Source organism: Podospora pseudocomata (assembly GCF_035222375.1).
Source record: "Podospora pseudocomata strain CBS 415.72m chromosome 1 map unlocalized CBS415.72m_1, whole genome shotgun sequence".
In the NCBI taxonomy this organism is placed as follows: Eukaryota; Fungi; Ascomycota; class Sordariomycetes; order Sordariales; family Podosporaceae; genus Podospora; species Podospora pseudocomata.
The window spans coordinates 2,691,320-2,718,090 of record NW_026946363.1 but is presented as its reverse complement, the minus strand read 5'-3'; the positions used below and the strand labels follow the sequence as shown (position 1 = coordinate 2,718,090).

At 53.2% G+C, this 26,771-nt stretch overlaps 8 protein-coding genes across 8 annotated transcripts; 3 read left to right on the top strand and 5 right to left on the bottom strand.

The window, feature by feature from the left end:
- Positions 1-249: 249 nt before the first annotated feature.
- On the bottom strand, positions 250-1,452 carry QC762_110610 (uncharacterized protein; the record flags this gene model as incomplete). Its single annotated transcript, XM_062885482.1, has 1 exon — positions 250-1,452. The coding sequence occupies one exon, from the start codon at positions 1,450-1,452 to the stop codon at positions 250-252; it is 1,203 nt and encodes a 400-aa protein (XP_062748449.1).
- Positions 1,453-1,801: 349 nt separating this feature from the next.
- On the top strand, positions 1,802-4,286 carry TPC1 (mitochondrial thiamine pyrophosphate transporter). Its single transcript, XM_062885481.1, has 2 exons — positions 1,802-2,991; positions 3,063-4,286. The coding sequence occupies exons 1-2, from the start codon at positions 2,903-2,905 to the stop codon at positions 3,952-3,954; spliced, it is 981 nt and encodes a 326-aa protein (XP_062748448.1). The 5' UTR covers positions 1,802-2,902; the 3' UTR covers positions 3,955-4,286.
- On the bottom strand, positions 4,126-5,490 carry QC762_110590 (uncharacterized protein). Its single transcript, XM_062885480.1, has 3 exons — positions 5,224-5,490; positions 5,029-5,121; positions 4,126-4,971 (listed from the first exon to the last, which is right to left on the bottom strand). Exons 1-3 carry the CDS (start codon positions 5,248-5,250, stop codon positions 4,300-4,302), a joined length of 792 nt encoding a protein of 263 aa, XP_062748447.1. The 5' UTR covers positions 5,251-5,490; the 3' UTR covers positions 4,126-4,299.
- Positions 5,491-6,363: 873 nt separating this feature from the next.
- OCT1 (Mitochondrial intermediate peptidase) lies at positions 6,364-12,133 on the top strand (the record flags this gene model as incomplete). Its single annotated transcript, XM_062882877.1, has 3 exons — positions 6,364-8,703; positions 10,252-10,970; positions 11,047-12,133. The coding sequence occupies 3 exons, from the start codon at positions 6,364-6,366 to the stop codon at positions 11,291-11,293; spliced, it is 3,306 nt and encodes a 1,101-aa protein (XP_062748446.1). The 3' UTR covers positions 11,294-12,133.
- On the bottom strand, positions 9,682-14,937 carry QC762_110570 (uncharacterized protein). The gene is made up of 3 exons (XM_062885479.1): positions 14,636-14,937; positions 11,638-14,522; positions 9,682-11,569 (listed from the first exon to the last, which is right to left on the bottom strand). The coding sequence occupies exons 1-2, from the start codon at positions 14,766-14,768 to the stop codon at positions 13,240-13,242; spliced, it is 1,416 nt and encodes a 471-aa protein (XP_062748445.1). The 5' UTR covers positions 14,769-14,937; the 3' UTR covers positions 9,682-11,569; positions 11,638-13,239.
- A 73-nt stretch (positions 14,938-15,010) lies between these two features.
- Positions 15,011-15,864, bottom strand: QC762_110560 (uncharacterized protein; the record flags this gene model as incomplete). The annotated part of the gene is made up of 2 exons (XM_062885478.1): positions 15,011-15,557; positions 15,620-15,864. The coding sequence occupies 2 exons, from the start codon at positions 15,862-15,864 to the stop codon at positions 15,257-15,259; spliced, it is 546 nt and encodes a 181-aa protein (XP_062748444.1). The 3' UTR covers positions 15,011-15,256.
- Positions 15,865-17,092: 1,228 nt separating this feature from the next.
- Positions 17,093-23,783, bottom strand: APE2 (Aminopeptidase 2 mitochondrial; the record flags this gene model as incomplete). Its single annotated transcript, XM_062885477.1, has 3 exons — positions 19,621-23,783; positions 17,619-19,548; positions 17,093-17,566 (listed from the first exon to the last, which is right to left on the bottom strand). The coding sequence occupies exons 1-3, from the start codon at positions 19,866-19,868 to the stop codon at positions 17,093-17,095; spliced, it is 2,652 nt and encodes an 883-aa protein (XP_062748443.1). The 5' UTR covers positions 19,869-23,783.
- Positions 21,299-26,481, top strand: ENO1 (phosphopyruvate hydratase). The gene is made up of 6 exons (XM_062885476.1): positions 21,299-21,779; positions 22,149-22,288; positions 22,353-22,698; positions 22,760-25,571; positions 25,689-25,757; positions 25,842-26,481. The coding sequence occupies exons 2-4, from the start codon at positions 22,162-22,164 to the stop codon at positions 23,610-23,612; spliced, it is 1,326 nt and encodes a 441-aa protein (XP_062748442.1). The 5' UTR covers positions 21,299-21,779; positions 22,149-22,161; the 3' UTR covers positions 23,613-25,571; positions 25,689-25,757; positions 25,842-26,481.
- The last annotated feature ends 290 nt before the right edge of the window (positions 26,482-26,771 follow it).

The window sequence follows — 26,771 nt, the reverse complement described above, 5'->3', positions numbered from 1 at the left end:
CACATTTACCCATCGAAGCACACAAACCCTCAAAGACCAAATTAGTCAACAAGGAAAATGCCTTGATGCAACTCAACCAAACCAACCCCCCCTCATCCAAGGGGATGAACGATTCATGAAAACGGAACTCCCCCAACACCAAAACCCATTCTCTAAACACCGATGCCAGACATGAAAAAATCCCACGCAGAAACAAATATGCCAAAAAACTCCATCAGTCATATATGTACAAGTCCCTGGTGAGCAACTTCAGATATCATCCTCCACCATGCTCAACACATCCATCTCAGTCTTGACCATCCGTTCGAATTCCTCGCTGTCAATCCCCGCCGACCGTGAGAGTAGAAACAAACTCCTGATACTCCTGGAGATGTGCTGCTTAACACCAAACTCACTCTGCTCGCGACGCTCTGCGCTCTCTTCCAGTTTGGCAACTGTCAATGACCCGTTGGAGCTGGCGCTGGAGGCAGGACGAGGATGAAGGAGGTTTGCCGTCCTCTCTTCATCCTCCTGCGACCGGGTTGAGCGGACGGAAGGTGATTTTGGTGGCTCCAATGTCCACGATCCGGTCATCTCGTTGAGTCCACCGCAGTCACGGGAGCCAGCCGGTCTGCTTATGCCCAGTGGTGGGGGCGCCTCAACTTGCTCAACCTCCTCGTCGGGATCATGAGGGTCCATGGCGGGCTGGACATCATCGTACTGGGCGTAATATGCGTCTTCGGCCGATTGCGTACGCTGGATTTCCGGTTGCTCCGGACGCATGGATTGCGGAGCGGGGGATTGCTTCATGGCTGGGGTTCTGGCGGGTGTTGCGTCATAGCGAGCCCAGTAGTCATCGTCATCGTCCTCTTCTTCTTGAACGGTGGTGTTCATAGCTACCGCCACTCCCCGGATACCGTTGGTGCTGGGCTGCCTGTTTCCTCCCGCCTTGGTCGCCTGGAATGCCGCCTCAGCTTCCGAGACGCTCTGGAAGCCGCCAAACTCGGTCAGTGGTGAGGGGCTGCTGGCTGTGCCAACTTCGCCAGTTCGCCATCCGTTGGGTCCCCCCTCACCATCGGCATCGTTTATGCAGTACACCAGCCGAACAAACAGATCAAAGTCTTTGAGAACGACAAGTGCCTGCAGAGTCTCCTCGTCTATCCTCTTATATCTGATCTCCACATTGTAGTCCCAGTCCAGCTCGATCTCGCCGGATACTGGGTGCGGTTCCAAACTGCCGCTCTGCGCAATGCTGGTCAACTTGGACACCTTGGCGGTATCATATGTCAACAGTCTGATCCATGGTTCTTGGCTGGCTTCTGACATGAGCTTCACCCGCTGTCTGAGGATGGGGGAGAGGAGTGGGAGGACGGTGCTGGGTGGCTGAGTTGAGACGGAGGCGCCCGGGAGAGCCGAGAGGAGGGGTGTTACAAGTCTGCCAAAGTCTGGCGGCGAGATTTGTTGTGAAGTCATCCTGATGCGTAATTGATGTGGTTGTTTGTTGGAGGAAGTGAGAGAAGTGTTAAGGGGGGGTAGGTAGGTGGATAGTAGCGGATCTGAGTAGGACTGAGCTGATATTGTATAAAAAAGCAAGAAGATGGAAGAAGCAGGTCGTCTATATGAAGGCTCCAGGGGCCGTGCCAGAATGTCTCATACGCAGGGCAGGTGTAAAACAAGATCACATGCCGCTAACTCGTCATGCAGATGAATGTTTGGGTGGTGGATGAGCAACACGGCGAGACGAGAGATGCAGAGAGACGCAGAGAGATGCAGAGAGGACAGATTCTCCTGTGGCTAGCGATAGCGCAGGAGGGGGACGACGTCTTGATATCTGGGTGAAATCGGCCGAAGTTGCCGTGGCCTGTAGGTTTCACGACGAGGAGGAACCTCAACATGAGGGTCCAGAACCCCACTCGAACCTCACACGGGAACGGAGGAACGGCGTGTTAAGGCGTGCATCTCGACTCTGATGTAACAGAGCCCTTCCGTGTGGCCGCTGACCCGCTGAGAGTTCAGGGCATTTCAGCCAAGTTGAGGTGGGTCCCGCCGCTAAGCTGCGATTCGGGCGGATGGAACCAATCAGAGCTCGACTTATTGCACCCCGTGCTGCAATGACGGCGGAGCCCAGTGGTCGCGGGGAAGGTGCCTGCCTGTGAGAGAGAGCTCTCGACACTGCCCCGGCTCGCGGTGAAAAGGCTGCCGATGCTTGAGCGAGGTGGATTCGGGATGTCGGATGCAGATAAGACGCCTCTTTCTGCTTTATGCAATGCATCTGTTCTCGGATCCCCATGGATCTTTGCTCTTCTTCTGAATATCTCATCAATCGCTGCGCTCGTCAGTCGGTCGTTGTCCATCCGCGTGTGCTCACACTGCAGATCGGGGTGATACACAATACTCGTGGTTTAGGTGGTCAAGAGATCTAGGCGACGGCTTGTTCCGTGCGCTCCCTCAACCAGGAGAAGAAAAAAAGTTATAGCCCCCTGTCAACTGACAGCAATGTCGTCACTGCTTTTGATATCTTCAGATTTGAGGTCCAAAAATACACAACACCACCATCAATCGCGATAAGCCGCGCCCCTGGCGTATGAGGACATGAGATTCATGTAGCTGCATTTCCAAGCATACACGCAACTTACCGAGCTGTCTTCAGTGCACTTTTTCCATTTTTGAACACGCAATCGCTCTGGAAGGCTCTAGCAACGCATATTGCTTTTTTGCCCAAAGCTACAGCTGCAGCTTGATTGAGCTTCCCATTACCTTCCTTGAAGATCACCCACAGACACTGGACGGACCAAAATAAAGAGGCGCAAAAAGCTTGTTGTCCCAGTGCGTGCGCCTGCATATCAACCATCCCTGCGTCGTCATCTCTCTTTGGCTCGTCATATCTTCAACGACGACACCTTCGTCACCCCCCACTGAATGAATGTCAGCCAAACCAGGCGACCGCCTCAAAGATGAAGGCACCCGCCTCCAAGTCACCGCCGCCGGCGCCACAGCCGGTGTAGTCTCTCGGTATGCTCCTCACCTCCTCCACCCCTTTTTCTACCCCCCCCAACCCACCCTAACCCCATGTCTCTGAATAGCTTCGTCATAGCCCCCCTAGACGTAGTCAAAATCCGTCTCCAACTCCAAACCCACTCTCTCTCCGACCCCCTCTCCACCCGCAACCTCCACGGCTCCCCTATCTACAAAGGCACCCTCCCCACCCTCCTCTCCATTTTTCGGTCTGAAGGCCTCACCGGCCTCTGGAAAGGAAACCTCCCCGCCGAACTCCTGTACCTCTGCTACTTCGCCGTCCAGTTCACCACCTACCGCCAAACCACTCTCCTCCTCCACTCCACCCTCGGCGAGTCTACCCTCCCCCCATCAGCAGAATCCTTCATCTCCGGCGCGGCAGCCGGAGCAACAGGCACAACAGCCACCTACCCCCTCGACCTCCTACGAACCCGCTTCGCCGCCCAGGGCAATGACAAAATCTACAAGGGCTTCCTCCCCGCCATCAGACAGATCCATCACCAGGAGGGGTACAAAGGTTTCTTCCGGGGGTTAGCCCCCGCCCTGGGACAGATCATCCCCTTTATGGGGACGTTCTTCGCCGTGTACGAGACCCTCCGTCCCAAATTGTCAAAGCTGGAGCTTCCCTTCAGTTCAGGCGGGGCATTGGCAGGGACGATAGCTTCTGTTACTGCCAAAACAGGGACGTTTCCGTTGGATTTGGTGAGAAAGAGAATACAGGTGCAGGGCCCGACGAGGGGGGGGTATGTGCATAAGAATATACCAGAGTATACCCACGGGACATTTGGTACGATGAGGGAGATTGTAGCGCGGGAGGGGTTGAGGGGGTTGTATAGGGGGTTGACGGTGAGCTTGGTCAAGGCTGCGCCGGCGAGCGCGGTGACCATGTGGACTTATGAGCGGGCGTTGAGGTTTTATGGGAGTTTTGGAACAGGGGGGAATAACGTCAAGGGGATTTGAGGGTTTTGGGTAGCAAAAATGGGTGTATACAAGGATACAGCACTGTAGAAACGGGATATATTAGTTAGATGAGAATTGTACATAATAGACCACACCACTTACATGAACATACCGCAAATAAGAGTTGAGAGTCAATTTCTCACAATTCAAAAGAGAAACAGTATAATTCTACCCCCAAGCCTTTTCTGACTTTTAAAAAAATGGCAAGCTTTCTACGTATTGATACAAGAGGGATAATTCCGCTACCGCCTCTGCTACCCCTTCTCCCAGGCTAGGTACACATATCACTTTTTCCCAACCCCATTTTTTGTCTACCTCACAGCACACAACCATCCTCCTTTTCATTTATTTCCCCTTCCTAACCCACTCCTCCAACCCCTCCCTAACCTCCCTAACCCCCTCCTCAATCTTCCTTTGCGCCAGCTCGGCATGCACCTTTGCCATGTAAACACCCTTCTCCACCCCCTCCCTAACCTGCAGATGCGCCTCCGCCACCGCAGGTACCTTCTTCTCGTAATACCACAGCAGCTCCGAGACGTTTGTCATCGTGACGGGGAGGACGGTCCAAGCGGCGGTGATGCCCAACGCCAGGGGCGTCGCCGTGCGGAGGAGGACGTTTCTGTTGCGGGCGACAATGCTGCCTGCCATTCCAGCTACGAGGACATAGATGGCTCCGGGCATTAGCTTTTCTCCTGAGGCACGGTCGGGGGCGAGGCCGGAGATGGTGGAAGTAAAAGATTGCTCGAGGTCGAAGGCGCGGGAGAGGGAGGAGTTGACTGCGTCTTCGAGGCTGCAGGAATGGTGGTAGAGGTAGAGGCGGGCGGAGCGGATTCGCTGGGCGAGGAGGTCGGTGGGGGTTTCTTTTTTGATGACGGCTGGTTCGGAGGTGGTGGGGAGGGTGATGAGGGAGGTGGAGGGTGTTGTTGGCTCGGCTGCTGCTGGCTTGGGGGGAGCGGGGAGGGTTTTGGAGGTGGGGAGGGGGTCGTCGAGGTCGTCGTCGTAGATGGGTTTTCTGGGCTGGGGCGTGTGTTAGTGGGGTGATGGTATGGTTTGGTAGAGAGGTGCTTGACGTACAAACTGACGACCGTTGGGGGCTTCGGCATGGGCGAGGGAGGGAGAGAAGGCGATGCTGCCGACGAGGACGGCGGCCGTCAATGGCGCGGCTCGCTGGAGAGGAGAGACATGTTAGCGATTTGTAGATAGATGTATATATGACGCTAGGTGCAAGGCGGGATGGATAGGTAGCTGCATCCGGGACAAAAGACTTACCCGTTGAAACAGCAGTCTGGCGGCCATGGTCTTGACCCAATTGGATTTTCCCTTGCGACGAAGAGGAAGAGGAAAAAGGAGGGCTGGTAAAAGATTGTTGCCCGGGGAGCAGGCGTCGTCTGTGGTTGAGAGCTACAAAGTTCAAAACGACCGGGATTTGGGAACCTGGAAGTTGCAATGCTGGCTGGGATCAGATGCGGGTGCGGCTATTTCCGGGATCTCGGTACGGTGGTATTTGTTCGTCACTGTCTCAGAACCCTTTTGGCCCTACAAAGAGTGGCCTTGGCATTGTCAACCAAGGGAGTCTACTAGATGACTGGCAACTCGGACCACCTTTGAAGGCCGCACAGGCCTCCCAGCTAAGGCCCGGCAATTAATTTGATCAATTAAACAGCTAATCGAACTATATAAATTAGTTGGGCGCGTACACAACTTTACTCAATCACTTACAACTTAACGGCGCCATACTCAATTAAAGTATAAACAAATATAGTAGGCTTTTCTAGTAGTAGTAAAGGCTCCCACGCATACTAGTTTTTAAATAATAATATAGTAGTATCGTACATTTAATTTAAAAGCATGGCTTTTGTGGTGAACTTTATGCTTAAAGTCCAAAAATCTGGATAAGCTGCCCAATTAAGCCTAATAGTCTAAATCAGCTTTGGCTCAGTTAGGTGAGCAGTTAAGTGACCTGGCTTATAGATGTGGGGGGTGGTCCGAGTTGCCAGTCATATAGCAAAGTCCGCTCAAAGCCTCACACTATAGCCGCAGCCAAACAAGCGCAGCTGCCACCACTGCCACAGCCCTAACCCTTTTCATATAAGGTTAGACAGAGGCAAACCAATACCACCGTACTCGGAATTTTGACTTGCCATTTTTTTGGGCGACTCTGCCATCCCACCTTGACAGACGACAAACCCCTGCAACTGCTCGTGTGCCTGCTCGCGAGGTTTCGAAAATAACTGGATCACATTGGGGAGGGCAGAAGGAGGTTATCGACATAGGTGGCGTCCGGCTCTAGGTAGCCCAGCGGTGACTGGGCGCGGTTGAGTTCATCAACTTTGCCAGCACCCCTCCACTCGTTTACACCAATGCCGAGCTAGGGACAAAGCTCTCGAGCCCCCCTTGACAATCGCAGCCATGTTGAAATCGATACAGTCCCAACTTTTACGGTCGACCCGGCTGAGGCGACCAATATGTTCCAGCTGTTGTTTGTCCCACACGCAACGAAGATGGCTCTCGGTAGATGCTTTGGGCCCAGTGTCTGCCTTCATTCACACCCCGCCCAAGGGTTATGAACGGCATGACGACCTTTTGCTCCGCGATATTTTCGATTCGTCGACGCATTGGAAGGAGTTTTCGGCACCGCCGTACATAAACAAACCGGTCGGTCTGTTTAGGAATCAGTATCTGAGGACACCTAGTGGGTTCCTCACCTTCGCCCAGGTGAGCTTGAAGAGAGCGCGGGCCACCGTCGACAAGGTGCTGTCGGCAAAGACGGTGGAGGAATATCGAGGAGTTGTTCGCCAACTTGACAGGTTGAGCGATATCCTTTGTCGAGTTCTCGATATGTGCGATTTCGTCCGTGTGACACACCCAGAGCTTCTCACCCAGCGCAGCGCCGACCAAGCTTGGGATTTGGTATATCAGTACATGAACGAGCTCAACACCATGACTGGCTTATACGATCAGCTGATCAAGGCCATGTCGAACCCCGATGTTACGTCTGTGTGGTCAGAAGAGGAAAAGGCTGTTGCTGAGGTGTTGAGGTTGGATTTCACCAAGTCTGCCGTCAACCTGAGCCAAAGGCACCGGGAGCGTTTCGTGTGGTTGTCGTCGCAAATCAGCACAGTTGGGTCTCGGTTCATCCAGGGGATGAAGCCAGAGTACCCCGAGATTACTGTGCCGAGCAGCAAGCTTATGGGCATGGACCCGGTAGAGGTCAGATCGGCCACTCGGTTTGGCCAGACCACCTTGGAGACACTGGGTTCAAAAGCCACTTTGGCGTTGCGGACGGTCAAGGATCCTGAGGTCAGGCGTGCTCTCTATCACGCTTCTCGTACAGCATCTACCCGCTCGGTAGCTATGCTCGAGCATATGGTCAAGTTGAGAGGCGAGCTCGCCGATCTCTCAGGCTTTGAGAGTTATGGCCATCTGGCTCTTCGTGATCGCATGATGGCCAAAAGCCCAGAGGCGGTGGACCAATTTCTCCGTGCCCTGGCACATAGCAACGGCCACAAAGCCAAAACAGAATTGGCCGAGCTCAGAATGTTGAAGGAGAGGGAGACAGGCAAGTCTGAGGAGGTTTACCCTTGGGATAAGGACTACTACCAGGAGGCTCTTCGAAGATCAGAGAGGGCGCCGACGCGGTCGGATGACCTCTCGGCCTACTTTTCTGTCGGCGTCGTCATGCAGGGCCTCTCCAGGCTTTTCACTCAACTGTACGGCATCAGATTTGTGCCAACGCAAACATTGCCGGGAGAGACATGGCATCCGGATGTGCGCCGCCTTGATGTCGTGTCTGATACAGATGGTGTGGTGGCTGTGTTATACTGTGATCTTTTCTACCGGCCAGACAAGTCGCCCAACCCAGCTCACTTTACGCTCCGCTGCTCACGCGAGATCTCGGCAGAGGAGGTGGACGAGATCTGGCTTGAGAGCAAACACGATCCAGATGCTCAGTCTTTCCCGAGCCCGGAGCAGGCGGCGAACGACGGGATGATGTACTCCAAGCGTGGAAAGGCCGTGATGCAGCTTCCCACCATCGCCCTCGTCTGCGACTTTCCCCAGGCCGCCAGGGACCAGTCTGCTCTCCTGAACTTTTACGAGTTGGAAACGCTCTTTCATGAGATGGGCCACGCCATACACTCGATCCTAGCTCGTACCTCGTTCCAGAATGTGTCTGGCACCAGGTGCGCTACAGACCTGGCAGAGCTGCCATCGACATTGATGGAGTTCTTTGCCGCCGACCCGGCCGTGCTGGCGTTATTTGCTCGGCATTACCAGACGAACGAGCCGCTTCCTTACAAGCTGGTCACTCAAAAGCTCCACCAGGCGCGGAGGTTCGAGGGTCTGGACACTGAAAACCAGATTATCATGGCAATGCTGGACCAAAGGCTTCACTCAGCTGAAGCTAATCGACCTGGGTTTGACTCTACCAAGATATTCCACCAGATTCAGAGAGAGCTCAGCAGCATGCAGCCTGATCCAGAGGACACAAGATGGCAAGGCTTTTTTGGGCATTTGTCTGGGTACGGAAGCACTTACTACAGCTATCTGTTCGACAAGGTGCTGGCCCAACGGGTTTGGGACGTGGTGTTTTCCGGTGGCGCAAACGGCTTGGCGCTAGATAGACAAAACGGGGAGAGGCTTAAGGAGAGCCTCCTCAAGTGGGGCGGCGGTCGTGACCCATGGACTTGCCTCTCTGATGTTTTGAAGGACGAGAGGCTGGCTGATGGCGGAGAGAAGGCCATGGCTTTGGTGGGCAGTTGGGGGGCAGGAAGTCACTAGTGGGGAGCCGGTTGTATGAATATGTATGATGTATAAATCGCGGACGTTTATAGAAATAAATTCAAGTCCACCTCGTCTTTCACATGTCTAGAACATTGGGTGGTTCTCCCAACAACGGGCTTGGGATACGGAGGAAGGGGTCTGGCTGATTTGTGGGTGATGCTGAGGCTTGATCTTACAAGATTACATGGGGTTGGGGTTCTGTTCCGGGATAGATGTGAAGTTACCTTCAACCAGTCACCGTAACTATATTCACCAAGTAGAGACAACAAAAGATGCACAGCATTCACACCAGGACAATACTCACATGAACAATCGTCTTGAACTGTGTTACGGTGGTTCGTCCAACTCAGGTTGAGGAGACATTTACCGAGGCAGGCATAACCCATACATAAAGCGGCATAACAAAATGGTTTTAAGGTTATCGTCAAGTTGTCCGTTTCCACTCAGTAATTAGATCTGGGTAGACTCGCCCTCTCTTGGATTACCTTCCACCTCCACCTAGTATGCCTGTCGTTGGGCCCGAGAGCAACCCCCCCTCCGCCATCGCCTTCACCACCACCAACTCCCATCCACTCGTTTCCATTGTCCAGTAGCATTTTCACCATATCCGTAGTTTGGCTACTATTGTCACCGTGGAGCACTGTTTGCTTCTTTCCCCAGAGCAACCTTCGCCATCTTTGGTCGTTTTACAGTGCGTAGGGCCACTGTTAAACGTATCTTGCCTCCCCAGTGTATCCCCCCGTTTTTTATTTTCGTTAACATTATAACCGTCCCCATTACCATCCGTCTTTTTCCTCCTCCCTTCTCCCTCTCCCTCTCCCTCTCCCTCTCCTCTCCCCTCTCCCTCTCCCCTCTCCCTCTCCCTCTCCCCTCTCCCCTCTCCCCTCTCCCTCCCCCTCCCCTCTCTCCTCTCTCCTCCCCCCCTCTCCCTCTTCCTTCCCCTTCCTCGCTCCACACAAGCATCAATTACTTCCACGCTATCGTCGGCGAGGCGTGCGGCTTCGATGTTTGCCTAAGACGCCTCAACCACACCCGTGTTCGAAGAACCCAAGTTGGTCGCGACTCGAACATTCTACTGGACATTCCAGCAAGAAAAAGATATTTCCAGCGAGAGGATTTTCTTCATCAAGAAGCGGGCGTCCGACCCAGGCCAGCTCTTCACCAACACCCTTCTCAACAAATCCGACCGCAGCCGCCCCTAAACCTAATCCCCCCTTGGTAGCCATGACGACACGCCGACCGTCGGAATGGCCTCCACGGTTTACCAACTCCCCGACAGGAATGATGTCTCCATTTACTTCGATTCCCACCAGACATGCAGCGGTTTCTGCCCCTAGTACAGTCGAACCGTCTCGTCTTCGACCCATGTTGCAACCTCGCGTCCCTCAAGCCAGACGACCTTCTAGCAATGCCGTTGGTGACACGATCATTGTTGGAAACCCAGTAGGTTCTTTCGCGATTTTCCCCTTCCGTCCGTTTGCTTTGCTTTCCATGAACTCACAACCGTGCGACCAGGCCGACATTCATCCCAGCAACCCGGAACGCGAGAGCCGGGAATCGATCAAGCGAAAGAGCCAGTCGATGAGTAGCGACTCGTCTCCTCTGACTGGTCAGTCGATTTCTGCTGCGGTCGGCAATGGTGACTCTCCAGTCCCCAACAAGAAGAGCAGGCGTGAGCATGGGCAGACGAACAATGGCCAGTCTCTTCTCAATAGCCAGTCGAACCGCCCAGAAGGGAACTACAAGGCATGCAAGCGCTGCAACTCTCTCTTTGTGCAACGGCACCTTGAGGCTGCCGACAAGACTGTCCCCTACCACGAGCGTACAAATCTGTTCTGCGCCCGCTGTTTCATGCGGCTCTATATCTGCGAAACAAGGTTCGAAATGACCGACCTCGAGGCCCGATGCGGACAATTTGATGATGATGCCAACGATGGTATCCATGAGAACTGGGCAGTCCGGGTTATGATTCGGTCGTTGTCCAGTGAAGGTCACAAGATCGTCAAGGCGGCTACAACTCCCAAGACCAAAGAGTTGTTGGAAGAGCAAGAGTGGACAAGAATCATTTCCCATCTCGACAGAACCCTCAATTGGAATGCCGAGAATGATATAGATCTGGAACTTGATTGGAAAGAGTGGAGGACCAACGCACATCGATGGACCGGTATTGTCACCACGAAGCTGCTGCTTACTTTCTTCGATCAGGAGACCCGGCGAGATTCGGATTGGAAATGGTGAGCTTTTCCATCTCTTGCCCACCCCTCATCCCTTTTGTCTCTGTCTGCGTGCTGCGACTAATGGTGGTGACAGCGGCGGTTATTGCTCGCATTGCGAGCACTTTCCAGGACAGCCTTTGGGGCATTTTCATGAGAGGGTTGTCTTGGGGAATTTTCCCGAGAGGGGTGTCTTGGGTCCTGAGCAGCCTTCGCAGCACTGGACCGAGGACGATAAACTGTCGAACCTCACTTGGGACGAGTGGCTCGCCGATTATGACAAGTCGAAGGGGTATGATCAGGCCATGATAGACAATCTTGCCGCCCTGGATAGTCAACCCTAGTGGCGCGTCGATTTTGCCTTTGGGTAGCCTCTTGCCTTGAGTTGGGCTTCGGGCCAAACTTGATTTGCGGTTTCATTTTCTTGCGTTTTTTCGCTTGATCCTTTTGTGGTGGGGGGGTTGGTTGTTCAAAGGAAGTTGTAGCTCCTTGACGGGTTCTCTTTCGGTCTTGGATTGGGGTTCTTTGTTGGCTTTGAGATACCCATGATTTCACACTCTGGTTTTTAACGACAATACCCGCTATACCGCCGGCGGTAGCCTTGAACAGCATTTTCTACGCTGCATCATAGGCATTAGCTTTTCGTTTATGTTTTGTTCTTGTTTTCGGGGTGGAATATGGGTTGTACTTTTTATGTTATTGATTGGTGTTGTAACAGGTGTGGTATTTTGTATTTTGTTTGTTTTTCTCGTTTTGTTTCAGTGCCTTGGGATCTGGTATGCGCTTCTTTGGCGATTACAAAGCCCGAAAAGGGATAAGTCTTGGTAAATAATACTGGGGATGGGTGGTCACCGAGGAGAGTAGTATGGCCGGCCGAAGGAGGGATCTTTGGGAGGAGCACGCCTGGCGACAGATTGTGGTCAGCAACACTCGAGAGTGCAAGAAGGGGAGAGAAAATGAAGCGGAAATAATCACAAAAAAAAGGTGGAAGGGAAGGAAATGGCGAGGGAAATGGTCGGGACTCTGAGGATGTTTCTCTTTTTGTTTTTTTTTCCAGGATAGAAAGATGGGCATGAAATGGGTAGATAAAACGGGGAAGGATGAATAGACAGAAAGACTTACCAGAGGTTTGGATACCTTACAGAGTCCCCAATAGAGCAATAGAGTCCCAAGGATAAAAGAGGAGAGAACCTTTATGTGAGCCCCCTGTTTATTTACCCAAGGTACCCCCCCCCCCCTCCCCAAAAGACAAAGAGGTAGCTCCCCTGAGTATCTTTTATAATTAATAGGCGTTAAAACATAGTTAATAGGCCTTTAAAGATAATTTAAACGCTTCTTGTTTTTCTTTTAAGGCCTTTGACTGTATTGTAGGGAGGGTGAGTAAATAGGCAGAGAGAGGGGGCGCTGGTAAGATGAATAGGGGGCTCCGTAATGGTTCTCTTTAAAAGAGAGGCATGTTTCTGGTTTCGGCGGCCAAAAAGATGTTTGCGATTGGCTTGGTGACGGTGATGGTGATGGTGATGTGACATGTCTAACTCAAGATGGAAGAAGAGTCGAGGGGGAAAGAGGTGGTTGTTTCTGGTCGGGTGTTGGCCACCACATTTGAGATATGATTTTGTGGTGTGCCATTCGGTTTGATTTGAGGGTGTTGAATGTCACAGGATGGTAAATGGTTTCACGGTTGAGGCACGATATACAACAGGTGATGTGGAGAGGTTTAAGTTTTTTTCTTTACTCTTTTTGCTATCCATGCGGTCTATGGGTCACATGGAGTGAAGAAGAAAATTCTCTGCCAACTTAAAAAGGGGAAAGTTTGGATAGTAATTTCGACAGCTATCTGTGGGTGGTGGTGAAACTGGTGTGGCTGTGTTTGGCGTTGGGACAGTGCCCAGGTATAGTGTGCTATGGCTATTCGCACTGGGGGAAGGGTTTGAAGTGTTGAAGATGTATGTAGAAATGGTGATATTGGGTGGAGGAAAAGGGGGGGGGTTATGGATATGGGAACTGTATAGGAAAGATGGGGGTCAAGAATGGGGAGTGAGTGGTCAACAAGAGGTATGAACTGATAGGATGGATGGCAAGGAAATGACGTAAAGAGAGCTATTCAACAGTCTGGTCTTGTCGTAAAAGGTAAATCAGATTATAGACGTAGGATGGGGTCTTTTTCTTCCCTTGATCCTGACATGGGCATATACATACATAACCCCCCCCTAAAACCAGGATCCCTGTTCCGGTGGTTGCCCCGCCGTTGTCACTCCCTTTGTTTACTGTCCCGGTACGCAAGGGCGATTTAAGCTTGATCCGCCAATATAGCCTGTGGCTTGCGAGCTCCACACACTCCGCAAATTCCAACGTTGTCCGCATTGCGATACTTTGTCCCGGTACACGTCGTGCTGGTACATGCCCAAGAGTCGGAAACCCTCGCTGGGTTAAGGACATTGCTGCATATAGCGCAAATGGCGGATATTGGCTCGTTGTCAAAGGAGCAAGTTGGGCACGTGGTCGGTTTAGTTGTGGCAGTAGTGGGTAATGGCGCTGGTGTTTTCAGTTTAAGAGGCTGAGATTGCTCTGCTTTCGGGTGTAATAGTTTGATATTTGGCGACTGTGCCTGGACTTTCGGTTTCGGTGGCGGCGGTTTTGGTACTGGTGGTCTCTTTTCTGATGAGGTGTCTGGCTTTATCGGTGTCGGTTTGACCGAGTTGAGAATCAACGACCCAGTTCCAGGCTCTTTATTGATCCTCCCAAAACTCTGCAACTCCCGCAGTTCATCCTGCGCATCCTGATCATTGAGATTCTCGTCGTCGCAAACCTTCACCATCCCCTGCCCTTTCCCGTCAAGCAATTTCTTCCCATCAAAGTCAACCGCATCCGGACCCTGGCTCACATCCTCCTCATATTCATCCCCACTATCCGTCTCCTCCTCCTCCTCCTCCTCTTTCTTCACCTTCCCCTCCCCCTTCCTCCCCTGTTCCAACCTCGCCAAAGCAGCCGCAGCCCTCAACTCCCTCCCTCTCCCACTCCCTGCCACCCTCGGCTTCCCCTTCACCTTCTTCCCCTTTTCCAACTCCTTTTTCACCGCCTCATCCTCCCCAAGCTTCTCACCTCCCGCCCCAAACTTCTTGAGTATCCTCCTCTCCCTCTGCTCCCTCCAATCAACCTTCACCTTCCTCTTCCTTCCCCCCCTCCTACTCCGATACGTCCCACCACACAAATGCTCCGGCAACTCCTCCCCTTCCCCAACCGCATTCCTCTCCCACTCCCCCGTACTCAACAACGCGCCCCTACCCCAAAGCCCCTCCCCCGTGAAACCCCTCTGCCACAACCCTCTCAGCTCATCAGCAAACTGGTTGCGAACCTGCCAGAAAGCCTTGGAATGATTCATCTGCTTGTTGTGGGCGAGCTCATGCATCATGACCATTTGAACATAGTTGAAGGGGAGCCAACGACCCGAATGGGATTTGAGGACTAGCTGGATTACCTCGCCGGCGTTGAAGTTGCGGCCGACGAATTCACGGTTGGGGGGGAATTCTTCTAAAGAGGTGACCGAGAGGTGGTGTTGGCGCATTATGGGGACTAATAGAAAGGGGGGTTGTTAGATAGTGTGAGGATTGGAGGGCGTGCGTTGAGTTGAGAGGATGGGATTGAAGTTAAGAGATTCTTCTGGCGGGAAGGGATGGGGAACTCACCGCATTGCGCAGCTATTCGCTCGAGGAAATCCTGAGCGATAGCTTCATGGGGCCCGGGGATGGGCTTGATGAAGATGATGCGGTCGTTGGGTTGGGATTTCTTGGCGTTGAGGCGTTGGATGCCGAGGGGCATTTTGTGGTCAGAGGTGGGAGTCGATGGTGTTGTTGCTTGCAAGAAAAGGTGAGAGTGAGGGCGATATACAATGAAATGTTAAGTCGATTATGTAAATCGATGTACAGCAGTTTGATGAAAAAGGTTGACGGGTGAATACAACGGGTGGTGAGTTGATGGACGAGATGAGAGCCTGCGAAACCAGTTCGAAGGCGACAGGACGATGAGACGCGTTAATGAGTGACACCAAGTCATGTGATTCCCCAATCTTGACCACTTCGATGCAAAACCACGTTAAACCCTAACCCTCGCCAACCCCTTTGCTTTTAAGCTATGCTGACGAGACTAACCCAATACCATTCGAGAATCAAGGGTCATTTATTTGAAAATTTGGCAATTCTTCTAGCATATGGAAAAGTCTCGACTTGTGATACGAACTTTTCACCGCATCCAACACCTGTCCAAAATCACAAAAGAGATATCTCTATTTTCCTTCACATCCCCTAAGCTCACGCATTCCCCAACTCAAACCCAACACTCCCACCCCACCTCGCCGCCCCAAGACAAACCCCCCTCAACCCGCCCGTAGGACAAGCCTCCCTAGCCGCCTGCACACACATTTGCCACCTCTCCCTACTAACATTGATACTCTGCCTCTCGTTCACGCTCTTCAGCCGAAAAACTGCCGTCCCGACCTTTGCTTCTGTTGCCTTCAGCCCGTCCTGGCAGTACTGACCTCTGCCCGTGCCAGCCATACTCCCGTTGCAAATCTGGAGCGAGGCAGCGGCTTCGTCATGAGCAACAATATGCCTACAGTTTATTAGCCACCTACACCAACTAAAGATAAGGGGCGGGAGGGGGGGAGAACATACGCCTTTCTGTCCAGGCAGACAACATCCTTGACTATAGACCTCGGATTGGCAAGGGCGTACTGCTGTCTCCGGATATGCAGCACCTCATAATACGACTGAGGCACTATCGCGCGGCGGGCAACATGAGAATAAGTTTCGAACCAGCGGGGTTTTGGCGCTGTAGTAGGGGCCGAGAGGGCGCCGAGAGGGGAGAAAGTGAGGAGGAGGAGGACCGCAAGGGTGGTGGTGAAGAGTTTGGGGAACATCCTTTGCCGCTCAAGTGGGAGAAGCTGTCGTTGCTTGTCGGGGTAGTTCTTCAAAAGGCTGGAGATGGACAACCACAACAACAACAACGACAAGATGGAAGATAAAGAAACCAAAAGGGGAAAAAAAGGCCACAGACCCAGCCGGCAAGAAACGAAAAAAAAAAAAAAAAAAAGGATTCAAGAAAAGAACAATGATGCCAGCATCGGTGATTGACCCAAACCCCGAAACAAAAAAAGGATTCGTGGGATGCCGTCGGAAGAACAAGCAAATGGCGAACTCGAGGATGTAAGATGAACAGATACAGGTCCAAAAAGAACCCGGGGGGGACCGGGTGGTTTTCCTTCACAACAACTACCCATGCCATACCAGGGATCACCGAACTACGGAGATCTCCAGGTAAGCGGCGATGATCAACCGTTCGATCTGTAACATCCCACTAACAAACTCCCCTTGCCATCAGAGGGGTTGGTGGTAATGGAAAACTATGAAACCTTCTTGCTTTTCCATACAGCCAGAGCCCAAGAGCCAAGGGATGGGGGTGATGGCGTGGCAAAAGGGGGGGTGGTAGGGGGTTGAAACATAGCTCGGCCGGAGAATTTGTGATGATCTTATTGGTCCATTCTCTTCGACCCTCCCCCCATGCTTTATCTTGACTGCAACGACAACTGATAAGATGCGCATAAAGGTTTGCTTGAATTGATCTTCATCATAAAAATCCGGTAAGAAAATTGGCCTGACCTGTATATCGGTTTCCAGATCGAGTCAAATAACAATCGCAGGACCAGTTCGCAATCCAGGGCGATGGAGAGTAATGACAAGTGAGAACCACGGACCATGAGCTCCGACCACTACCTCACCTTCCAATACCTCTCAAAAGCCCGAGAGCTCCAGAGCCACTCGTTGACAGCTTCCACTTTGAGCACTTTACAGATCTGCGACTTGCGCAGATCGTCTGCTCTACATGATACCTCTTCAATATCTCCGAACTGCAGAATATCAAAGTAAGTGGGGGTCAACGAGGCCATGTTTGTCAAAATGTTTTGATATTTTTGGTGTAGTTGTCTCTATATTTTACATTGCCAGCACTCTATGTCTGCATGTCTACCATGATGACTTAAGCCAGCTCCAACTCAACGCTCCAGTCTAGAGATGACTTGAAATGCTTTTGATTCCTGTCTCATCCATTCGTCAGGCTAACCATCTTCTTCATAGTCCTCGTGTCGACATTTACGAACTCTTCGTGTTCTCCTTCACCCAAGCAGCGACATCCTCACGGTCGCGCTCGACCCAGGAGATCTTGGAGCGAATGGCGTCCAGGCTCTGCGCAAGAGACTGGTCGAATCCGTTGGTGCTCTTGTCAGCGAAGAACTGCTCAACCTTGGCAAGCTGCTCCTTCTTCGTGAAGCTAGACGTGAAGATAGTCACCATGGTACCGAGCATAGACAGCGCAGGAGGGAGCTTCTCGACAAGCTTCTCCCAGTTCTGCGTCATCCACTCATACAAGGCCTCGATACCCTCGGGATGGCTACGCAGACCAGCAGTCGGCATGTAGATATCCTGGTCCTTGACCTCACCGCTGAACAGGAGATCCAAAGTTCTCTTGATCAGCTCGGGATCCTTGGCACGGCCGAGGCAGCGCAGGGCAGTGTTGCGCTCATCACTGTTGGTAGACTTGCGGTAGAAGTCGAGGACGGCGTCGTACTAACAACACAGTCAGCATGCATCATAGACAATAGGGGACAAAACAACGTACCTCCTCCTTGCCACCGTGCTTCAGCGCCATACTAAAGACGCTGCCCCTAATGTTGGGGTGCACAGCAGACCGGTCACCGGCCATGTACTTCTTGAACATCTCCTTGGCCGTATCGATGATCTTCTGGTCCCCGGACAGACCAGCACTTCCGAAGAGCATAGCCTTGAACTGCTGCTCAATATGACCATCCTTCTCGGAGAATTCCCAGCCAAGTTGGTGCGCCTTAGCACTAACAAGTTCGCGCAGGAAAGCCTCCAGGCCGTCGCGGACAGCCTTGTCCTCGAACATCCAGGCACTCTGAACTGAGGCAACACGACCAATGATCTCGTTCCAGACAACGAACTCGGTCTCCGTCTCGAATCCCTTGAGGAGATTCAGGACTCCAGACGTCTTTTGGTAGCCAGAAGTGGCCAAAGCACCGGCATCGGCAATCATACCGGCGCGGTCCTCCACGCTGAGAAGACCGTTCTTGGCAGCCTCGCCAAGCTTGGCGAGACGCTCAGGGGAGTAAGAGGTGCGGTACAGACCGGTGTGGTTGGCGTTGAGCTTGAAAAAGTCGTCGTTGGGCACCTTGAAGGTGTCCTCACGCTTGCTCAAAGTTTGCGACTCGTCAATACCATCCTTGGTGCGGAGACCCAAGAAGACGGGATAGATGACCCTGTCCTCTTCGGGCTTGGTGTCGCCAGTGCGCAGGAAGCGGTTCTGCTTCAGCTTGACGGTGTTGTTGCCCTTCTCCTCGACGGTCACAACAGGGTAGCCGATGTTCTTGGTCCACACCTGCATAACATCCTCGACGCCCTTTCCGCTGGCCTCAGCAAGAGACGCCCAGAGGTCTCCGGTCTGGGTGTTGCCGTAGGCGTGCTTCTTGAGATAACGTCTGACACCCTCCAGGAAGGTATCTTCGCCAAGGTAGGTTGAGATCATGCGCAGGACGCAAGAGCCCTTGGAGTAAGAAATGGCATCGAAGATCTGGTTGATCTCGTCGGCTCGCTTGACAGGCACCTCAATGGGGTGACTGCTGCGGAGGGAGTCCAAAGACAGGGCGCGCTGAAGGTTGTCGACAACATACGTCTCCCAGACTTTCCACTCGGGGTAGAAGATGTTGCAGGAATACCACGAGGCCCAGGTAGCGAAGCCCTCGTTGAGCCACAAGCCATCCCACCAATCCATAGTGACAAGGTTACCAAACCATTGGTGAGCCAGCTCGTGCTGAACAACCTCAGCAACACGCTCCTTGGTCGCCGCGCCACTGGCCTTTTCATCCAGCAGCAAATCGACAACACGGTACGTCACCAGACCCCAGTTCTCCATGGCGCCCTGGGCGAAATCGGGGATAGCGATCTGGTCCATCTTGGGCAAGGGGAACTCGATGCCAAAGACCTTCTCGTAGAACGCGAGAGTCTTGGCAGCGAGGTTGAGTGAGAAGCGACCATGCTCAATATCTTGGCCAGGGGGAGCATACACACGGACGGGGACACGGAACTCGTTGGTCTCGATGTAGTTCAGCTCACCAACAACAAAAGCAACAAGGTATGTGGACATGAGTGGTGACTTGTTGAAGGTGACGGCCTTCTTGGCGGCATTGGTCTGCTTCGACTGGACCTCTGTCTCGCCAGAAACATCCATGTTACTGAGGCAGGTCAAGTTCTTGTCGGCAATGAGCGTGACTGTGAACTCGGCCTTGAGTGAAGGCTCGTCAAAGCAAGGGAAAGAGCGGCGAGCATCGGTAGGTTCCATCTGGCTGACGGCAAGAAGACCCTGGGAACCGTCCTCCTTCTTGTAAGTCGAACGGTAGAAACCGGCCATCTTGTCGTTCAGCTGACCAGTGAACTTGATCTCAAGCTGGGCCTTCTTGCCTTTGGGGACTTCATTGTCAAAGTCAAACGTGGTGACTTGGGTCGTCTCATTGTATGAGATCTTGGGCGAGGAGCTGTGTTTATTGTGAGCTTTGGTGGCCCATTCAGGGGCGGAACGAGCATTGTTGGCGGGGTATGGAACCTACCTGACAGTCTGCCCCTCGGAGCTGACAGTGGCACTGTGCACGTCAAGCTCAAGGGTATGAAGGGAAATGGACTTGGAGTCCTCGGCCACATCGAGGTCAATCACGACAGTGCCGTCGAAGGTGAAGTCCTTGAAGTTGGGCTCGAGAGTAACATGATAGTGCCGTGGGATGACGTTGGTGGGGAGCAGCTCACGAGCTGCCACATTGACCCCACTAGCCACATCGGCTTGGGCGTGAGTTCTGCACATGTTGTGACGGCGGTATGAGCAGTGCCGGACTGGTGGACGAGTTGCTAGGCGAGCTGTTCGCTGGGTCAAAAGAGGGCGTTGAGAAGTGGAAGTTGTTGTTTTCGAAGTGAGGGTGGCAGTAGCAGTAGAAGTGGCAGAGTAAGACCGCAGTGGTGAGACTGAGACTGATGAGGGTGATGATGAGTGACTGCGGGGTGGTTTAGCAAATCCGCTTGGGCCTTAGTACTTCCTAGAAGGGGGAGCGGGTCCCGTCAGAGGCGACCTTCCAGTTGCATACCGTGAAGTAAAACTCTGCGCTGTTCTTCTCAACGGTGCAAGTCCTAGATGTCTCCGGGCTCCCTGGCTGGCTGTTGGCCGTGCTGCAACGCAAGAACGGAACATGATGGAAAAGAAGAGAGTGAAGGAGAGACGAAAAGCAACAATTTTATGTACAATGAGCCCAACTATCGCACCTTCCTTACGTGCGGTGCTCGTCAGAAGGCTCTTTCCTGCAAACTCCCAAATTGATGCACCTTGGTGGCCTGTAAAGGCGGGCAATCTGGCTGAGCACAGGCCTCCTTTTCCGCCCCTTCCTGCTGACTGACCACGCAAAAAGCTATTAGACCATTTTAGGCAGGCGGTCAGGAGCAACTTCATCTCTCAACTCTTGGTCAGATGGGAGCACGTAATGGTGAAGCTATTATGTTCCGGATGACTTTTTGTTAGGTATGGCTGCTAGATATTTGTTTAATCTGTTGATCTTTGCCTCTGGTCTGCCAATAGCTATAGTTGGGAAAATTGGTGTTGACGGATCCCGCCAGATGTTTGTTGTAGGTCGGATCCCGCTGGACGATTTTTTTTCTTCAGGAGCACAACACACGGGAGCTCGCCAGCAATATGAGACTCTGTAACCTTCCGGGACACTTGTACGGAGTTCCGTGGCTGACCGCAGAAATGAAGATCATGACAGAACTGGAGAAAAGCACCCCAACCCTCTTAGTCGAAGTGAAAAGGTCATACATTGGATAATTGCTCAAGACAGAGTGCCAAAGCCTTCTCATCGCTACATTCTTGGGAGAGCTTTCATATCAATGCTTCGATCTTGATTCAAGGGGTCTTTGGAAGCTTCTCGACAAGAGCTGAGCTCTTCTTCTGTTGGGGTGGACCTGGCCAGTGCTGTGATCCACTTGTTGACGTCTTAAAACTTGGGCTGTGGGGTAGCTCAACCAGTTGTCAGCCTGGCCATGGAGGGGCAACCGTCTTATCCATCACTATCAAAAAAAGGTTGACATCGGCCGGGGCGGATGCGAGCAGATAACTCGCCCGTGCAAAGCCGCCGCAAACTTTGCAGCAAGGCGACGGGACCTCCATGTGCTTGGGTGGGGGTCTCCAGCTGTGACTGTTGTGAAAAGGATGTTTGACTGTCTGCAATTCAACACCCCACGCCATCCCACCGGACTGTCAGGGATGAAGCTCCGACAACGGATTCTTAGAAGAATAGAATTGAAGTCGCCTGCGCCGAACGGGGACGGCCTGACCGGGCGAGAGACAACCGTCCTCTCGGCCACTCGATCCGCCCACATGCAGCCCCATGGTTGGCAATTGACATTGGTTGGGCATTAGGGCAGGGATGGTGTAGCATGTAGACGGTACACACCGAGAGCTTTCCTGCCTTCGACCTGCGAGGTGCTTCCGATATGGCAAACCCTTGGCAGTCACTAACAAGAGGGGGGTTCTCGCTACCTACCTTCGACCAGGGATCACCCCACCGGACGACCTGCCCCTCCCTCCGTCTCTGCTCACCCAAAAGCTTCCACCTCCAGCCCCGAGTGCATCATCTTGATTCTCTTCCCTCTTCCATCTTCACTCTTCCCATCCTCGTCCTACAACATCGAGAGACCTTCCACCACTCATTAGTCCATCAAACCTCAGGTACGTGTGTCCAGGGCATCATCCGATGGCCTCCTGTCCTGTTTTGTCGTCCCATATCACCTCCACGCCGTGGCACCTCAAGCTCTGCCACCATCCAGCTCCCGTGGATTCGCGCGTTGGGTGACGAACCACCCAGTCTTGCGGGATATTCCACGAACCTGGTCTGTCCTAGCTTGCAATTGAGCGACTTTTGGGACCTTGATACCAACCAACACGTCAACAATTATTCAACCTTTCCTCCTTCCCTCCAAACATACCCTTTCCCGCCACCCGCCAGCCTTGCTTTTCACCTACCACAAGTCCGTCCTTGACCGCTCCCGTACTCCGGCAGACCCCATAGCCAACAGATAACTGACCATCTCCCATCAGAAAATCATCCACAATGGGTATCACCAAGGTTCACGCTCGTTACGTCTACGACTCTCGTGGCAACCCCACCGTCGAGGTCGATGTCGTGACCGAGGAGACTGGCCTCGCCCGCGCCATCGTGCCATCTGGTGCCTCCACCGGTTCGTCTTACCCAAATATCCCCGTCGAGGAGAAGCCATATCTGACAGACATGGTGGAATATAGGTCAGCACGAGGCTTGCGAGCTCCGTGACGGCGACAAGACCCACTGGGCTGGCAAGGGTGTTCTTCAGGCCGTCAAGAACGTCAACGAGGTCATTGGCCCCGCGCTCATCAAGGAGAAGATTGACGTCAAGGACCAGAGCAAGGTCGACGAGTTCCTCCTCAAGCTCGACGGTACCCCCAACAAGACCAAGCTCGGTGCCAACGCCATTCTCGGTGTCAGTTTGGCTGTCGCCAAGGCCGGTGCTGCCGAGAAGGGTGTCCCTCTCTACGCTCACGTCTCCGACCTTGCCGGCACCAAGAAGCCCTATGTCCTCCCCGTTCCCTTCATGAACGTCCTCAACGGCGGGTAAGTTGCTCTGCTGGCCGCTATCATGCGTTATCAAACATGTGCTGACATCCCTCGATAGTTCCCACGCCGGTGGCCGTCTTGCCTTCCAAGAGTTCATGATCGTTCCTTCCGCCGCCCCCTCTTTCTCCGAGGCCATGCGCCAGGGTGCTGAGGTGTACCAGAAGCTCAAGGGCCTCGCCAAGAAGAAGTACGGCCAGTCCGCTGGCAACGTCGGTGACGAGGGTGGTGTTGCTCCCGATATCCAGAGCGCCGAGGAGGCCCTCGAGCTCATCACCGAGGCCATTGAGGCCGCTGGCTACACTGGCCAGATCAAGATCGCCATGGATGTCGCCTCCAGCGAGTTCTACAAGGAGGACGCCAAGAAGTACGATCTCGACTTCAAGAACCCCGAGAGCGACCCCTCCAAGTGGCTCACCTACGAGGAGTTGGCTGCCCTCTACTCTGACCTCTGCAAGAAGTACCCCATCGTCTCCATCGAGGACCCCTTCGCTGAGGATGACTGGGAGGCCTGGAGCTACTTCTACAAGACCCAGGGCGAGTCCATCCAGATCGTTGCTGACGACTTGACCGTCACCAACCCTCTCCGCATCAAGAAGGCCATTGAGCTCAAGGCTTCCAACGCACTTCTCCTCAAGGTCAACCAGATCGGTACCCTTACCGAGTCCATCCAGGCCGCCAAGGACTCCTATGCCGATGGCTGGGGCGTCATGGTTTCTCACCGCTCTGGTGAGACCGAGGATGTCACCATCGCCGACATTGCCGTCGGTATCCGCTCCGGCGAGATCAAGACCGGCGCTCCCTGCAGATCGGAGCGCCTGGCCAAGCTTAACCAGATTCTCCGCATCGAGGAGGAGCTTGGCGAGAACGCCGTGTATGCCGGCGAGAACTTCCGCAAGTCCATCAACTTGTAAGGTGGACGCGGTGGGATGCCTCGGGGGGAATCGGAACCCAGAGGGACGGGGTCTGGTGATTTGTTGGTAACAGGTTTACCTCGGGTCAAAAGATGTCTGAGATGACTTATGAAAAGGGTGACGAAGCCTTAGAAAGCAGGGAAATACCAATGTGAATTCTTTTTCAAAGTCCAAGCTTGGATGGATCCTCTTTCGGAAACTTGCGGGGTGATCGTGGACCACATTGCCGGCATGACCTCTCAAGGTTCTCGCCTATTGCCGTGGTTTGCCGGCCATGACATGTAACTCCACAAAAAGGGCTGACATTTGACAGGCTGCAGGGCTAGACATATCCAAGACTCGACTACAGTCTATTACCGGAGATCGGTGATTATTTACCCTGAGCCTGTGGAGCATGTTGATTCTCTCACCTGCCTCGAGGCGATCGGTGGTAGTTTTATGTGTCACTACTGGTCCAGCAACCCATCACATGATGGCTCCTGAAGGCCATACCCCTCCTCTATAGTCCGCTTGGTTCGCTTCAAAGTCCTCTCCCACAAGTCCCCTTCCTTTTCAGCCTTCCTCTTAGGAGGGACGATAACCGGTTGTCCATCATCTCTAACCCCGATCACAGCAAGAATAGACACCCCAAGAACGCCGGGAAATGCCTTTTGTATATTCTCTAGTAAAAAGGACATTTCCCATCCCAAAGACGCCCCAGTATTCACAACCATTTCCGTGATCTTTCGATAGAAAGCCGATCTGGCTTCGTTGCTCTGGGCCTGATTTTGCCTACTCCCTCAAACAAAGTGATCAGCACCTCATCAGAAATATCTACGCCAGCTGACAGGTCGAGAAACGCCTCCAATACTCGCAAGGCTTTATCAGAATGTCTCGCATGTCGCGCGAACAACATCTCAATGAAACAACTCATCGCATCCAATACCGCCGGCTCAGCAAACCTAAACAACTCAACCCGAGCATTCCTCGCCGCACCATGATGCAGAAACGCCAAGTACAAGTCCGTTCCTACTGCTCTCCAAAAGTCGTCCTTTGTATTCCTCCTGGCAGGTCCACTGAATAAGCTTTGTCCAAGGCGAAGGCGATTTCCACCCGCCGTGCCCCTCGTTCGGATCCTTGCCGGCCTCCAACAGACACTGGATCACTTGCAGATGACCTTCGGTCCACTGCTGTTCCTCAACGACCAAGCAAAGCGGCCACTCCTTCAAGTCGTCAAAGTAGTACAAACTGTCGTTTGTTTTTCCTCGAGACATACTTTGCCGCCCCTGTCCGGAGGACCTCTTTTCGAAACTGGAAATCGGATGCCTCGTTTCCCGACGCAACATCGTCTCCGATGGTGGTATCGCCGTTGAACTCGGCCGGTTTGAGCAGGTTCCACTCCATGGCATCTTCACCGTCTTCTAATGGCGCGGCGAAGAGATTCTCGATATCATCGAGCAGCTCGACTGTTGTCTCTTCCGCGTCCTCCAACGCCTCGTGCGCATACGAGAGACCTTGAGGAGACGCGTTCGTAACAAGGAGGCAGAGTCAGACGATGTGGGTGGTGCACTGCATTTCAAGCAGGCTGTGTAAGCCAGCAGAGTGGAGAGAGGAGTGGAAAGCCCTGGTTTCGCTTTCGAACTGAGGTAGTTGTTCATTTCCCGAGTGAGCAAAAAGTCGCGGACTGTTCGGTGGAGGAACTCGACTGAGGTGCCCTTTACATCTAGCAACCCCCCGCAGATGGCATTGACACGGCGTCGGCACCGATCGTATAGCTGCTCTTCTTCGGCGGGGAGGTTGGGGAGATTGTCATCTTGAGGGCGTAGTCCTTGGCTTCGCTTTCGCGCTCTTGCATGCTGAAAGTTAGGTAGTAGAGCGGCTGCTTGGCATGGGCGGATATGCTGAGGAAGCTCGCCATTTTTTTGGTGGTAAACGCTGTCGATGAGGTTGAGCATGTGTTTGAAGAAGCGCTCGAGGTCGGTGGAGAGGCTTTCGAGTCGATGCTAGAGAACGAGCATTGTGTCGAGGTTGGTTAGACCGTCTCGTATTGATCTTGTTACGAGGAACACCCAGAGGAAAACACCCTGGGCCTTGTCGGTGATTGAATCGATAATGGCGGTTTTGTCTTGCGGTGAGAAATGGGGAAGATTCCACCTGGGGTGTTCTGTGAGCCGGCTCTCTGCATAGTACAGAATATCCTCGCGCGTGAGATCCTCGATGCTGATCTTGCGCGCAATGTTATTGCCAAAGGCATCGGTGAAGACGTTCCATGGCCGGCTGAGAGACAGAGCTTGATGTTGGGGGACTGGCTGAGGTTGGAAAGAAGCTCGCAGAGCATGAGGTGATCACCGTCAAACTCATCGACGCCGTCGATGAAGAAACGGTGCCGGATGTGGAGGTCTTGATTCCGGCCGAGATGGTGCAGGGCTTCGGAAAGTTCACGGGTTGTCCACTCGGAGCTCTGCTGCTCAGTCCGTTGGAGACAGGTCTGCCTCCAGTGAAGGGGACAAGCGGCGGGGATGAGGCTGGGACAGGCGCAGAAGATTTCGTAGAGGAGGGTTTTGAGGAGACCCTCGTGGGATTTTTGCATGTGCGTGCCGGCTGCCCAGAAGTAGTGCCTTGCGGTCAGGAGCTTGAATGGTTTGGCCCATTCTTCGAACATGGTTGGGTTGTTTCGTGGTCGGCGAGGAACTTCATCAGGGTTGACTTGCCCGAACCGGCTTTGCCGGAGACCCAGAAGATGCCGTCCCCGGTTTTGAGCCAGTTGAAGAAGCAGTGATTGGCAGGGTCGTCATCGACGTCAATGTCCGGTGGTGGCGGTTCCAATATCCAGCGAAACGTGTTTTTCGTAAGCTAGAGGGATGTTATCGTGGCGTACCGGGTAGGTAGGTACCAGGTAGGTATAGGTTGGCTTCGACCTCCAGGCAAAACCACACTTAACGGAGGTTTGGACATATCATGACACTCGTGCTGGAAGCGCATAGAGCACCATAACTGGGCCTGTCCCACTTGGGTTGCTCACTCATAGGTGTGGTTGCCCATCAGGTAGTTGAGCATGGTCAACCCTAACCCTGCTCGCACGTAGCATGTTGGCCGACAACTGTGCACCACCTGTCGCCAACTGCGATTCGGTTGCTACAACAACCCCCATCTCCCAAAATATTTTGTACACTTGAAACC